Consider the following 14,927-nt stretch of genomic DNA (forward strand, 5'->3'; position numbering starts at 1 on the left):
TTGTTTTATATGCCATTTACAGGTTTTAAAATCCCAATCTGTAGGGTAACTTTAGCTGTTAATAGTGCAGTAAAAACTATAATATTTGCCCGTGGGATGTAGTGGAAGGGAAACAGCAAATAGAAATAGAATAAAAAGTTTAAAAAAGTTAAAAATAAAAAGATTTAATGAAGAAGATAAAAAGAACACTCGTGACAAACAAAAGCAAAAACATTACATGCACTATCAAAGGAGATTCCAAGAAAGTAAACAAAGATAACGCTTACTATCTGTGTATAGAAACTAATAAAACAATATATAACAACAGAAAGACTATAATAACATCATTGACACTAGCAATTAATGCTCACTCCATGCTACAATGCCAATTACCACCCTTACAATAGCCTTATTGTAGTGTAATAATGAGCACCGACTGGGTGTAGCAGGTTTAAGGTCCTCCCAGGAGAGACTGAAATCACCTGTTGACACTACGAGCTCTGCGCTGCATGACTGGAAACCTGTGGAGGGAGCTGAGGTCACACCTTGCATAGGTTATATTGAGGGCAAAGATCAAGAAAGTGTCACCAGAAGGCTCATATATATGAATCAGGACACACTCGCTCTGCTCTGTGTGCCTATGAAGAGTTATGCACTATTTTGTAGGTTGACTTCAGAGTAATTATCACTGGAAAGACATTAGTACACAAATAAAGTTGTATAGTAGTTTGTAGGTTGACCACTAGAGGTCATTTAAAAGCATTTAAAGTATCCAGAAAAGATAAATAAATACATTTCTCTCTGATTCATTTATGTATTTGTTGTTGCACGTAAAAAAAATAAACAAATAAATAACCCAACTAATCAATATGTTAATCAGTGCAGTCCAGGCTCTCAGTTTCTCACACTGACAGCAGTAGGACCAAGTGTGTCTGTGAACCTGCGGCTGTGTTAATAAAGTTTCTTCAAAGTCTCTCCGCTGCAGCAATGGCGGCTCCCATGTCCTGGAGGAGGCTGGTGTACTCCGTGTACACACCGGCCATCACCGGGGTTTTCACCCGAATATCCGACCGACTCCTCCGTGCACGGGACAGAAGAGGAGGGTAAGAGACGCGGCTCATCCTCGGAGGCACTGACATCACGATAAAACCGCGTTTTTCCGTCGCGGCACCCTTCAGTCATGAGTTTAAAGATGCCTTGCTAATGTTGTTCCTGCTAGTGCGTCCAGTGTCGGACGTGTGCAACATACGTTCGTCTAGTTTTGATTAATAACCTGCAAGACACCTCTCCGCGATGTTATAACACGTTAACGCACCATTTTTATAAAATATTTAAGGCGAAACTGACATGTTTACGGAAAAGGTTAGAGTCAGTTATCACGTGATTTAGCTAATTTCCACCGGGTAACGCATCTCCTGTGACTGTCAGGCTAGCAACCAGAAGCTAACCTTCAGGGAGGGCGATGGTTTCCACAACACATGACCTGTACATGATGTTCTGCTTCACGTATGTTATGTAATGTGGGCTGTCATGTTCACCAAGGATGAAACATGACACCTGTCTGGCACCCTCTGTCACATCATGTGACACTCAGGAGTTCACAAGTTTTACTTCCGGTCGATGGTCACACAGGTGATTGGCACACCTGAGGCAACATTAGAGGGGCTGTTTGGGAACAAATTAACAAAAGAGGCGACTGGTAGTATAAAACATATCTTTCCTCCATGTTTAAATAACTAGGGATCGACCGATGTGGCTTTTTCAGGGCCGATACTGATTATTAGTAATGAGATAAGATGTACATTTGCAGCAAAAACTATGATGGCACTCAGTAGAGCGCATACCTCCACCAAATAAAACATTTGAATCTTGGATCTGCATCAAATTGTACTCACTCATAGATACCAGCCACCTGTATACGCCTGACTTTGTTCATCAAGAGTCACAAATTGTTCCTTGAGAAATTAATGAAAATGTCAGGAAGCGCCTTATCTCACAATATTAAAGAAAAAATTCCTACATCTGTCGCTTTATCCGGATCTGCACCAAAAGTTAATGGGGTCTATTCTGGGCTGAGACTGATGCTGCGTCCAAGTTTTGTGGAAATCCGTTCAGTAGTTTTTGTGTAATCCTGCAGACAAACCAACAAACAAACAAATGGACATGGGTGAAAACAAAACCTCCTTGGCACATGCTATATAAATCTTTGTGCAAAAACTAAGTAAAATTTGGAGGTACTTAACTTGAGTATTTCCCTGTTCTGCTACTTTATTCTTCCAGCCCACTACATTTATTAGATGACTTGAAGATGCAAAATGCAAAAAAAAAATTGTCAAAGACGTCTATGTATTGCGTAGTAAATTATCTACTGAAGTTTGCGTGCCAAGCAGCTTACCCCGAGCCTGAAAACGTCTTCTCTCGCTAGCTGCAGGGCTGACTGAGCTAACAAGCTTATAGTAGGTACAGTACAGATTACAGGTAGCAGCAGTTGGCTACTGTAGTGATGTGCTGCTCCTGTTTGGCCAGTTCTTAAATATTGCACCTTTTTAATTAAGTAATTACTTTGCAGATTCAGATTATTCAGTGCTGAAAGGCTATTACTCGTGACATGTGACCAATCAAAGACTAGATCAGTGACTACAGACAGAGAGAGCGATGCTGCATGAGAGTGTTGTATTTTAAAAAAAAGAGTATTTTATCGACAATAGGACACAAAAAACACAGATGACGATAATTGAAAAAAATATTTATTAGCAGCGATGATAATCAGTCTGTCCTTGCTAATAACATTAATGATGGCTCTGTTCCATTGTGCCCCAATGAGCCACGGCAGTGTGAAAACCAGCAGAAGTAAATGAAAGTCAGACAACATTAATTTTATTATTTTCACCAGTGCTTTTACCACTGTGGCATTCCCTCTGTGAAAAAGGTCCATTAAGAACCAAGGAGACTTTTACGATGAAAAGGCCGAGGCTGTTGTGGAAAATCAGTGTGACATGAAGTTTCGTGATCTTGTCTCTGTTTATGAAAAGGAAACAGAGTTTGGGCGGGGAGCCTGGAACGAATATGTTATCAACACATCTTTTTTATCTTATCTTCCTCATACTGTAATTGTTTCTTACTGGTATTTAACTCTGGTTTCGGTGTGAGTCTTAAATAGTACATAGCAAAGATTCAACAGGTGTGATTTGATAGTAGCATGGCAGTTATTATTAGGACTTAGTCATGTGACTCATGTCAGAGTATGGTACAGTTTTTGGTCAAAAGAATAACTTTATTTTGTTTTGACGTAAGGAAAAGCGTCAGTTTCATTTAGCAAAGCAAGAGGGGAAATTACAGTTCTGAATATAAAAACAATATAATGAATAAAACAGACACGAACGTAAATAAATAATTAAATCCAAGTTAAACAAAGATAAAATCACAGACGGGTCATAATTCTAAAACTATGCGGATATTCTTATGTAACTTTTGCCTACGGCTGTTTTTTGTGGCTTAAGTTTGTAGTTCTCATTAAGATAAATCTTAACCCTACAACCCTTTTGACAGCAGTATGCTTCCAGCCTTGTGCCAACAGTTTTGGAACAAGCATTTCCTGTTTCGACATGACAATGCAACTTTGCACAAAGCCGTAACCATAAAGAAGTTATTTTTTATGTGTCCTCGTTTGATGTGGAAGAACTTGATTGGTTTTCCCTCACCTCACAAATTCCTGCAGCCAGGTTCTTAAATCTTGTGAGAAGCTTTTCTAGAAGAGATGAAACTCTTAGAGATGAAAATCAAAAGCCCGCACTTAGGAGGTAGATGTAGACGATCACACATGATCCACATACTTTTGGCCATTCAGTGTATATTGTTGTCCTGCTTTCATCAGGCCTGTTACAATAATTATTTATTTAACGTATGAATGTATGTACATGACCTCGTTCATGTTTGCTGACCTCGATATTGCCCGTTGTGTTTGCGTGCACGTTTGTTTACGGGTCAATGACGTGACGCAATTTTTTTTGTGTTCTTATGGTTCAGTTGAATTTAAAAAGGTTAAAATTTGAAAATAAACGTACAAATTCGTAAAATTTCTGGATTTAATCAATTTTCAGAGAATATTCAGGGGATAATGGCAAACATGTCAATGAGGTATAACCATAAAAACTTCGTACCAAATAGTTTAACTTGTTCAAAAAAGGTGAAATTCTCTATAAAACACCCTGTCAACTAGTTTGGCATAATCTTACATTTGTGTTGTTTAATATATATTTGTATTCCATTCATTTACAATTTTAAGCAATATATAGTGCCATATATGTACTTTCATAATGTAGCAGAATGAAGTGGGTGAACAGTGACAATGTTGAACATGAACAGCAGCTTTAAAAATACTTAAAACTCCAATAATATGAGAATTGTCCAACTACGTTGGAGAAAATAAGACTTCTGCCCTGAGACCAGGAGGGATTCACCTGCCCTCAGACAACTTCTGCCCTGAGACCAGGAGAGATTCACCTGCCCTCAGACAACTTCTGCCCTGAGACCACGAGAGATTCACCTGCCCTCAGACAAAATTGTGGGAAACAATGGTCTCTGCCCTGGGACCAGAGGAGACAGTTGACTCCCTTTTGTCCAACTATGTTGCCTTAAAATAGAAAAATACAACTTCTGCCCTGAGACCAGGAGGGATTCACCTGCCCTCAGACAACTTCTGCCCTGAGACCAGGAGGGATTCACTTGCCCTCAGACAACTTTTGCCCTGAGACCAGAGGAGACAGTTGATTCCCTTTTTTCCAACTACGTTGCCTTAAAACAGAAAATAAGACTTCTTCCCTGAGACCAGGAGGGATTCACCTGCCCTCAGACAACTTCTGCCCTGAGACCACGAGAGATTCACCTGCCCTCAGACAAAATTGTGGGAAACAATGGTCTCTGCCCTGGGACCAGAGGAGACAGTTGACTCCCTTTTGTCCAACTATGTTGCCTTAAAATAGAAAAATACAACTTCTGCCCTGAGACCAGGAGGGATTCACCTGCCCTCAGACAACTTCTGCCCTGAGACCAGGAGGGATTCACCTGCCCTCAGACAACTTCTGCCCTGAGACCAGGAGGGATTCACCTGCCCTCAGACAACTTCTGCCCTGAGACCAGGAGAGATTCACCTGCCCTCAGACAACTTCTGCCCTGAGACCAGGAGGGATTCACCTGCCCTCAGACAACTTCTGCCCTGAGACCAGGAGGGATTCACCTGCCCTCAGACAACTTCTGCCCTGAGACCAGGAGAGATTCACCTGCCCTCAGACAACTTCTGCCCTGAGACCAGGAGGGATTCACCTGCCCTCAGACAACTTCTGCCCTGAGACCAGGAGGGATTCACCTGCCCTCAGACAAAATTGTGGGAAACAATGGTCTCTGCCCTGGGACCAGATGAGACTAAACAGCCATGAGGAAAATCCTACAAAGCAACTTCTGCCCTGAGACGACAGTTGATTCCCTTTTTTCCCACTACGTTGCCCTGAGAACAGAAAAATACGACTTCTGCCCTGAGACCAGGAGAGATTCACCTGCCCTCAGACAACTTCTGCCCTGAGACCAGGAGGGATTCACTTGCCCTCAGACAACTTCTGCCCTGAGACCAGGAGAGATTCACCTGCCCTCAGACAACTTCTGCCCTGAGACCAGGAGGGATTCACCTGCCCTCAGACAACTTCTGCCCTGAGACCAGGAGGGATTCACCTGCCCTCAGACAACTTCTGCCCTGAGACCAGGAGGGATTCACCTGCCCTCAGACAACTTCTGCCCTGAGACCAGGAGGGATTCACCTGCCCTCAGACAACTTCTGCCCTGAGACCAGGAGAGATTCACCTGCCCTCAGACAACTTCTGCCCTGAGACCAGGAGAGATTCACCTGCCCTCAGACAACTTCTGCCCTGAGACCAGGAGAGATTCACCTGATTCACAACTTCTGCCCTGAGACCAGGAGAGATTCACCTGCCCTCAGACAAAATTGTGGGAAACAATGGTCTCTGCCCTGGGACCAGATGAGACTAAACAGCCATGAGGAAAATCCTACAAAACAACTTCTGCCCTGAGACCAGAGGAGACAGTTGATTCCCTTTTTTCCAACTACGTTGCCTTAAAACAGAAAAACACAAATTCTGCCCTGAGACCATTTTTTTCTTCATTGAAAATAATAAAATAAAGTTCAGTTGACCCTGCTCACTGTCATGCTTGATTTTTAGTGCCAGTTTCTTCAACAAACAATGGCCTTTGACTGTAGAAGCAACATAGTCAGGTGGTGTAAATGGTTAGTGTCAATTGGTGTAACCAGTATTTTTCATAAAAATATTATAATATACAGGAAAATTCATGTAGAATAGGATGTAACCCTCTATTGCAATGTATTAACATATGTTTTAACAGTTTATACATAATTTGTCAAATATTATTTAGAAAACACAAAGTGTTTTCAGCATTTGTCCTGCTCCATATTACAAAAACTCATACAATTTTAATTTAAAATAATCCTAATAAAATCTATTTTCATGTGATATTTTAAAATTAAGTAACTGTTTTCATAAGTACACTTGCATACACTCTAGGTGGAAAGAAATATTTAATATTTCTCCTTTGTTGTGGTTACACCACTTGACATTTTCAGGGACAATCAGTCTTACCTTTTGTAAAAAATAGTTCAAATGCTATTTCAAATTACATGAAACCAACATAAATACAAAATATACATTTTAGCAAACCTGATGCAAGCTTTTAAAACAATTTTTTAAAACATTTTTGAATTGCTCATAATGTAAACCCTCATTTGTCACTGACCCTGACACAAGAGTCTCACTGACATTTTTAGCACAACGTGAAGACTTGGGTGCAGCACCCGCATGTGTTGTTCAAATTGTATTCATTGTTTTGTTTGTGTTGGTTCATTTATTTTTATTGAGGATATTTAAATATCTTTTCACATTCCAACTCCAGTGTCTGAATATTAAGGATGAAAAGTTAATCGCTCTTTGACAGGGTACACTTGCATTATTATGCTACTCTATTCTGGTCTCTTCCATATCAATAGTGCAACAATATTGTAGGGATGACTATTGGTACTTTATTACATTTTTGATAAATAATCATCAGTCATGGGGATTTAATGACTAAGGCAAGAATTAGAGCATGAAGATCAGTCTGATAATGCAGGCTTCAAAAGAAGAATTATAGTCTTATGTCATGAAAATGATAGAATAACGATATATTGCCCCGCCTGCGGATCTACGTCTTAAGAACTACAAAAGAAGATGAAATAAACAGCCTTTTCAGTTTGCCAAATAAATCCGGACCCGTTGAGAAAGATGAGGATCTAAATCCTTTAAGGATGTAATGAGATCACACAAGTTCCCAGTCGGGGAATTTTGGATTTTGAGGAAGACGGAGCAGAAAATGTTCCTAACACATGCTTCAAATCAGGAGGGTCACATACCGAAGTAAACAGCCCCCTCTATTCATTGCAGTTATTAGTCTGAGCTTCGTATTATTACATTAGCTTCTAACTGCATTAAATGCTACACTGTTGGAAATAGTCTTTATTAAGATGTCATCTACGACACTGACGATGCAAAATAAAAATAAAAAACTCCACCTTCTTTGGCATTAACATCCACTTGGACTTATTTCCCTATAGCTTGAGGTGTTCTGGTAGTTGATGTAATTAAAGCTGGAACATTCGTCACAACATTTCAAAGAGTGTTTCTTATCTGCTGTCACACTCTATTTAGATTTCACCAGTTCCAGAAAATTGTAAAGGCTCCGGGGTCAGCTGAGAGGTCTATCACATTACATAAGCCCCTTATCAAGTTTGATGCGCTCATTTAGATAACGCTTGTAATTTGCACCGCTGTAAAAGACGAGATAATTCAGCTTAATCTGTACGGATATGAGGAAGTTCTCTTTCACGCTACAGCCCTTTTATCGGAATACTCTTTCAGGAACATGTGTGTTTATGATTTAAGACTCGAATGCCAAACAACGGGGAAATCCCCTCTCTGTGTTTGCTGCAGGACTTCAAACTCAGCACAGTGGCTTTGGACAGAAGCCCTGAGCTGTGTTTTCTGTTTTTATGCGACTTTTGTTTCCTCCAATGGTTTTTTTTTTTGTGGGTCGAGTCCAAACCGAGACGTGAAACCGCGTGAATGTGTGTGTTCTGGATGAAATTTCGGGTGTAATAGTATAAAGGGATTGAATCGAATGACTTGTGACAATCAGCCTGTGAGGGTCACAGTCATGTCTGAGGTTAACTCTTCACCCTGTCTTCATTTGATGTGGTTGCAGACCAAACGGTGAGATTGTATAGCAGGGACAAAAGAGAGCTGCGGTGTCGGGGTGAATTTAAGGACACACTGTTTAATCTTCTCATGGATCTGTGTCCCTAAAGATTAAAGTAACAATGAATCGATTGGTTTTTAAACAGCAAATTATTCTTTTCAGTCCTTTTTTTTTTTTTAAACATCCCATTTAGTAGAAAGTGAGATTTCCTGTCTTTTTTAAAATTATAATTATATTAACATTTGAACAAACAGTGCAACTATTAAAATAGTTTTTATTTTATGACTCATCCAACCCAGATAAGTCTGAATTCAACCTGCTGCCAGGCACTGAGAATCTGATATAACTGTAAAGAAATAGTCAAATCTTCTCCCTGATGATCTCGTTGCTTATGTAGGTCATAAAGTATCAGTATTAAATTGAAACTGTGTCATTACCAGAGAAAAGTTCCTTGTTGTTGCATAAAAATATCAACCAATCTTTGGGAGGTGCCACCTCAGACTGCAGAGCCTCCCTCTCATGTCATGTGTTATACGATATGTTGTATTGTGGTGTGTTCAGGTGCTGACAGGAATCTCTGACGTCTGACACTCGAGAGTCCGCTGGCGGCTGCAGGCCAGCACAAAAACAAAATACCTGAGACACTATTGTTTTTCCTGTGATTTATAGAACAACTGGCTCGTTTTGTCTGATACAGTCTCCCCCCAGGCAGATAGGAAGAAGGACACGTCCATAGAGACGCGTCTCATTTCTCACTGGAGAGGCCTGTGATTTCTCATGGGTACAATCTTTCTGGAAATCTTCCAATCAACCCACATTTTCAGGTTTTTTTTGCCTGTGTGGGGCCGGTCATAACCGTTAACTGCCAGCTATGGGGCCGGTTCGATATAAAAAACAGACTGTAGCACCAGAATGTTTTCACATCTCTCTCTCACTCTGTGAATTAAGGGTTTATTTTGACCAAACCGGAGTTGGTGATTGTTGGAACAGTGCAGCAAAACAGGCGGCTGTCGCCAATTACACAATTAGTACTCTCCAGTGATTCAAATGTCACGTCACGTACTAAAAACGGTGATATACTGTGAAAATAGTGAGAATTGTTTCCGACATGTTTCCGCCAGGTCCTCGGTGCTGCTGCTGGCTCCCCTCCTGGCCGAAGCCGACCCAGCCCCGCGACGTGTCTCCAGGCCCGCCGGGTCAGCCGGAGCTCAAGGCACAGACGGCCTCTGCGCTCATTTCCGATGGATGGAAGAGCACGTACCCGCCTTCAGGGTGCCGGGCACCCACATCCACGTCCTCACCTCACCTGACCAGTTCTACCAGGCCATGAAGGTCGGTGTTACTGTGGAAATGAAGGTTTTGCTTGAGCTGCGAAGGACTGATAAAACTATAAAAAGCAATGTACCATGAGAGATAACAAATGAGGCGGAAAGTATTTTGCCAGCACAGTTTCATTGTTTACACCACAACACCAGATTTTGGCAGAATGACACTGCAGCTGACAGGAGTTAATTGTTCAGCTCTGGAGTGACTTGTCTCCTGTCCACATCTACGTTACAACTGATCCTTTCATAACAGCATGTCACCCAGCACATTTCTCTACATTTCTGAGACATCCGGTAAAGAAGGGAACGCATTTCCAGTTTCTGAGTCACAAACTGGAGTTTTTATATTTCTTTCTTTCTTTCCCACACCTGCTGTGTGTCACCACATCGGAATTCTTTTATGTTTCCTCTAACTTTAGCCGACTCAGCCTCTCCAGGAACAAAGAACCAGGAATCTGCTGCTGTTGTGACAGCCAGAAAATAGCTTCCTCCACACAAAGCTTTTATTAAGCTCAGACATTAAGAGTATTAATACGTACAAGAAATTGGCATCAAGAGATTTAGATTAGATTTAGAGTTTACCCTTTGATTACTGATATTACAATTGGCAATCAATTGAAAAGAGATTTACTTCATTGATTTTTTTGTAAATGTGTGTTTATTCTGAAATTGATGGCAGTAAAACGTTTCTAACAAGTTGCGACAGGAGCAAGAAAAGACTGGGAAAGTTGGGGAAATGCTCAAAAAACCACCTGTCTGGAACATTCACAGTGTGAAACTGGTGTTGGTAAACGCCGTCAGTCTCCAGATAATTCTGTCACAACTTTTTTGGAATCAGGGTTTTATTTCCATGAGGTGTGAAAGTACCTCATCCCTGCAGTTGAGTTGCATTGTTAGCATGCTTACGTACGTAATGTGTGTAAGATAATCTTTTTACTGTCAAGAGTCGCCGTGTTTGTGTGTGTGGATGGGTGTGATTCCCCAAACCATGTCACATGTTTCTCTTTGTTGACACTTCCCAGTAACTCATTGGCATGTATTGTTGTATTTTTAGATCATGTTTGGCGCACACGCTCTATTAACTCCCATCTCTAATCGTCTCTAATTGATTGGTGTTTGTAGATGATGACACGTGTGTACGCCAGAAAAATGACATGAATTCATGACATGTGATTATAAGAACAGACGGGAACATTTACTCAAGTATGTAACTGGGTAGATTTTTAGGTGTTTGTACTTTAGTTACTACACTACATGTATTCAATAACTGAAGTTATTCAATTAAAATTGTTAATACAAAATATAATCAACAAATAATATATGCCGTTTTATTATAGGTTAAAATACTCAGCAGCATATAAAGTGATTAAAATGAGCTCCACCTTTACCAGCTGCAACATTCATGACGCTTACACACGAAAACATCAATCATTATAATCCCGTTATATAATAGATTATTCTGAAATAGGCCATTCTGCATAATGAGTACCCTTACCCTTACCCTTGAAGGTTATTATCATGCTTTTTACTTAAAAGTGGCAACAGACAACTTTTCCCCCCTCGTGTTTCCAAGTGGTATCATCGATGCCGCTGCTGCAAAGACAACTGGATCGGAGAAATGGATCACCAGTTAAGCCCGGCGCCTGATGGCAGACAAAATTGTGTAGCGCTAGTGAGGTTTATAGGGAACAGATGGTTTCATTATTCAGTATCCACCACTGTAGTATGGCTACTTTTACATTAGGTATGAAAAATGCACAAAAAGGTTGAGAGAAGTCATGTGAGAAACTAGATGTGTAATTCTAAGGATTTTCATGATTTCCACTAATGTGAAGGACGTCACACTCGTTCATGGAGTGAGCCAGCAGGTAGTTTTGTTTGTGGAAAAATTACATTTACTTTTAACATTTACCTACTGGAGGTCCAGCTTTTCAATTGTGAAGGTTTGCTGCTTTTTTCCAATAATGATAATAATGAGGCTGGTAATGCGTCGAGTCCTCCACACACTCGGTGGTTACGTGTTTATCTCGATGTTGTTGACGAAATCTTATGTTTGCGTAACATACACATTTGATAACAACAAAAAGAAAATAATTGTAGCCCTACTAGAACAATATCTTGGTTACTCTGTAATTTCACAGACCTCCCTGCTAACAGTTTTCATTGGATTTACTTTCTACTGAGGAAAGACTCCCTGTGAAAACTGTTGACTTGAGTTTTGTGGATTATCCAGAGTAAACAGGACTTTGTTTCTGCTCTGTTGAATTTCTTTAAAATGTCAATTTTCAGCCCTGGAAGCAGAAATCTCAGCAAAACTCCCCATACTTAATAATCCATTTTCACCGTTTGAGTTTGTTTGACATTTTGGAGATTTGATTTGTTTATTTTTTTACACCTGGAAACAGTGATTTCTTCTTTATCTGGTTATATTTGTTTGTGTGTGTATGACTGACAGGAAATGTGCCCTCTGTTTACAGTTTATCATTTCTTGGTATCAGACATTCGTGACCAGATGCCAAACGCCCACATCCACTCACACAATAATTCACTGCTGTGTTTGTTTGTTTCTCTATTCACTCCAGGCACGTATCAAGACGGCGAAGAGGCGAGTGGTGATGGCCTCGTTGTATCTGGGAACAGGTCAGCTGGAGCAGGAGCTGGTGAGAAATGTGGTGTTTGTGAGTGTGAGAAGCAGATTTTTTTTTATTTTTTTTTAGCATTTACGTTTTTTAATTTTAGTCAGGTGAGAACAATGCTGTCCAAACACCGGGCGCGTGCCAAATAGTGGGTCGGAGATGCCAGAAAACTGTGAGTCAGTGTTGTCTTCCAAGAGAACCACAGTGTGGTTTGTTCAAAATGAAAGCGTACGCCAGGCCAGCTACAAGGAATGACCCCAGAATGCAAGGGTTTATGGGAATAAGGAGACCAGTTTTGGCATGTGATAGCCTGCTGTTCTTCATGCTTGGAAAGCCTAGCATAACAACACTAACCCAGAACAAACCACAGTCTGGACTGATGCTCATATTCAGCTGTTTTTCATGTTTTTTTCGACCTCGTACGAGCAGCAGGATTACAGAAAACTGCACAGACGAGTCAAACATGCTTAATTACAGTTAAAAGCATTTGAATCAGCCAAACTCTGTAACCTCACAGGATGATGGATTACTAGAAATGTTGAGTCAATGAGGTGCAGTGAGTACGCTTTTATGTTCAGGCCCAGGTTTGCTTCTAATTGGACACATTTGAGCTGAGCTCGCTTCAGAGCAAAAATGTGAGTGTGGTTTGTGGTTTAGACTGAAGAATGCGACCCGCAGGTGTGATTTCACCATAAAGACTGGGTCTACTAACACAACCCCCGATCCCAGACCCAACACAAAGGCTACCTGACTGATACTGACACTCGCACCTGTGCGGTGTGTTTATTTAAGCACAGGTGCAGGTTATGAGAGTCAAATGTAAAGAAAGGCATGTTTATCTATAGCACACAACATGCAAAGTTAATTCAAAGTGCTTTCTAGAAGTGAGAAGGTTTTATACATCAGAGTCTATGGACAGGTGTTACAGGAGTACTGCTGCATTTATACAAACCTTTTGTGGCTCCAGATGGACCTGCTGATAAAACGCCTCACGTGATGTCACTTGAGTCGGTGTCAGTTGAGAAAAAGAATGAAAAAAATCTGCAGAAAGAAGTGAGTTTACTTACACGTCTGTAAATTCCTTCTCATCTCTGCTTGAGGCTAAAAATTTGAGGCTACATTAGCGTGACCAGCCTGGACGAGTTGCATTGTGGTTGATGTAGGCACCAGGTTCTGGAAAAGGGAAGAAGGCGGCAAGACAACATCTCTCGTTCTGCTGCATCGATTCTGATCCTTTTTTTAAACTGTCCATCAGGAGGACAACAACGTTATAGAAGCGCAATGTTAAACTGTAAATCAGTACACTTATAACAAGATTAATAAGAAGTCGCTCGTGACTTCTAGGGTTGGGTGATGTCTGTTGATGATGGACGATGACATCTCCGTAGTCACTCGCTGTCACGCTGACGGAAATCTCCAACTGTCTCGCAGATATTCAGCATTTTTCCAGTTATCGGTATCTGTGATTTTCTGTCAGATTGCAGATAAGATAAACTCATTTAGAAATGTGCGACTTAAGCTCTGATGCAACGTTCACTCACACAATGTCCCGCCCACAACGCTATCTGATTGGTAACAGGTCACAATTAACAGACTATAAACACTGAATACTCTGAATCTGCATGGTAACTAAATGTATCATATAGATGTAGTGGAGAGGAAGTATAAAGTAGCAGAAAAAGGAAATACTCAAGGAAAGTACCTCTAAATTGTATTTCAGAGCAGTACTTGAGTAAATTGTACTTCTTTGACACTATGATTTTCATTTGTACTACAAAATATCAGTCCCAAATAATCGGTCTCCTTGATCTTTTATAATCCGTATCGGTATCGGTCGACGCTAAATACAGAACATCTGCATGCTGGTTTTTAAAGTGCCATCATCTCCGCACCAGGTGCTTAAAACTTAGCTGTGGTCAGCCGCAGAAGCTTGTAACAAAGCCAGGCGGCTCGCTATCCTGAGGAAGCAAGGCTAAGAAATATGAATAACAACGGCACAATTAAATAAAGACAGCAACAGGCCCACAGAAAACAAACACGCTGCCACAAATTTAACCGAGCGTCTTGATCGACAGGACATTGAGTCCTAACGCACTGAGCTGGAAGAAATTTCTTTTATTTTCCTCTCCAAACCCCTGGCTGTCAGCCATCGGCGATAGACTATGGCGTCGTTTATCGGCCCAACCCTACTAATTACCACATCATTACGGGATACCATTTTGGCATTCGGCCCACATTTTTATCTCATCCAAACACCTGTAAAGTTTGTTGACTACGTGTTGCGCGCATTACAAAAATCTGTCCAAAGAGAGACATAAAAGCCCCTGGCACAATACTCAGAACTGCTTCATTAAATAGTACAATTAAATGAGAACCAAGAACAGAGAAATAAATTCAGAATACAGGATGAACGTTGACTAAATCAGGGGGAACAAACGCAAAATAACCTCGGAGCTGTTGGCCACTCCGCTGTCTCCGAGGGGGCCATTTGAAAGTTTTCCTTCAGTTTGGATATTTCTCCAAAAATAAATGTGAAACTTTTTATGTCACTCTGAGTCCTCTCCCTCGAAACTTATCATACTGACTTACAGTCTAAATCTCAAGATTTAATCAAAAGCCAAAGAGAACAAACATTTTCGCTGGATTTGTAGGCGGTGAGTGTTTGTAGTCTTTG

At 40.8% G+C, this 14,927-nt stretch overlaps 1 protein-coding gene across 2 annotated transcripts in view; it reads left to right on the forward strand.

The window, feature by feature from the left end:
• Nucleotides 1-960: 960 nt before the first annotated feature.
• Nucleotides 961-14,927, forward strand: part of pgs1 (phosphatidylglycerophosphate synthase 1) — a 28,341-nt gene continuing 14,374 nt past the window's right edge. For both annotated transcript variants that reach the window (XM_073489470.1, XM_073489471.1), the window contains exons 1-3: nucleotides 961-1,082; nucleotides 9,414-9,624; nucleotides 12,200-12,277. In XM_073489470.1, the coding sequence (XP_073345571.1) occupies nucleotides 967-1,082; nucleotides 9,414-9,624; nucleotides 12,200-12,277 (405 nt within the window). In that variant the 5' untranslated portion in view covers nucleotides 961-966. The remainder of the gene's footprint in view (nucleotides 1,083-9,413; nucleotides 9,625-12,199; nucleotides 12,278-14,927) is intronic.

This window comes from Pagrus major, chromosome 20 (genome assembly GCF_040436345.1).
Source record: "Pagrus major chromosome 20, Pma_NU_1.0".
NCBI classification, from domain to species: Eukaryota; Metazoa; Chordata; class Actinopteri; order Spariformes; family Sparidae; genus Pagrus; species Pagrus major.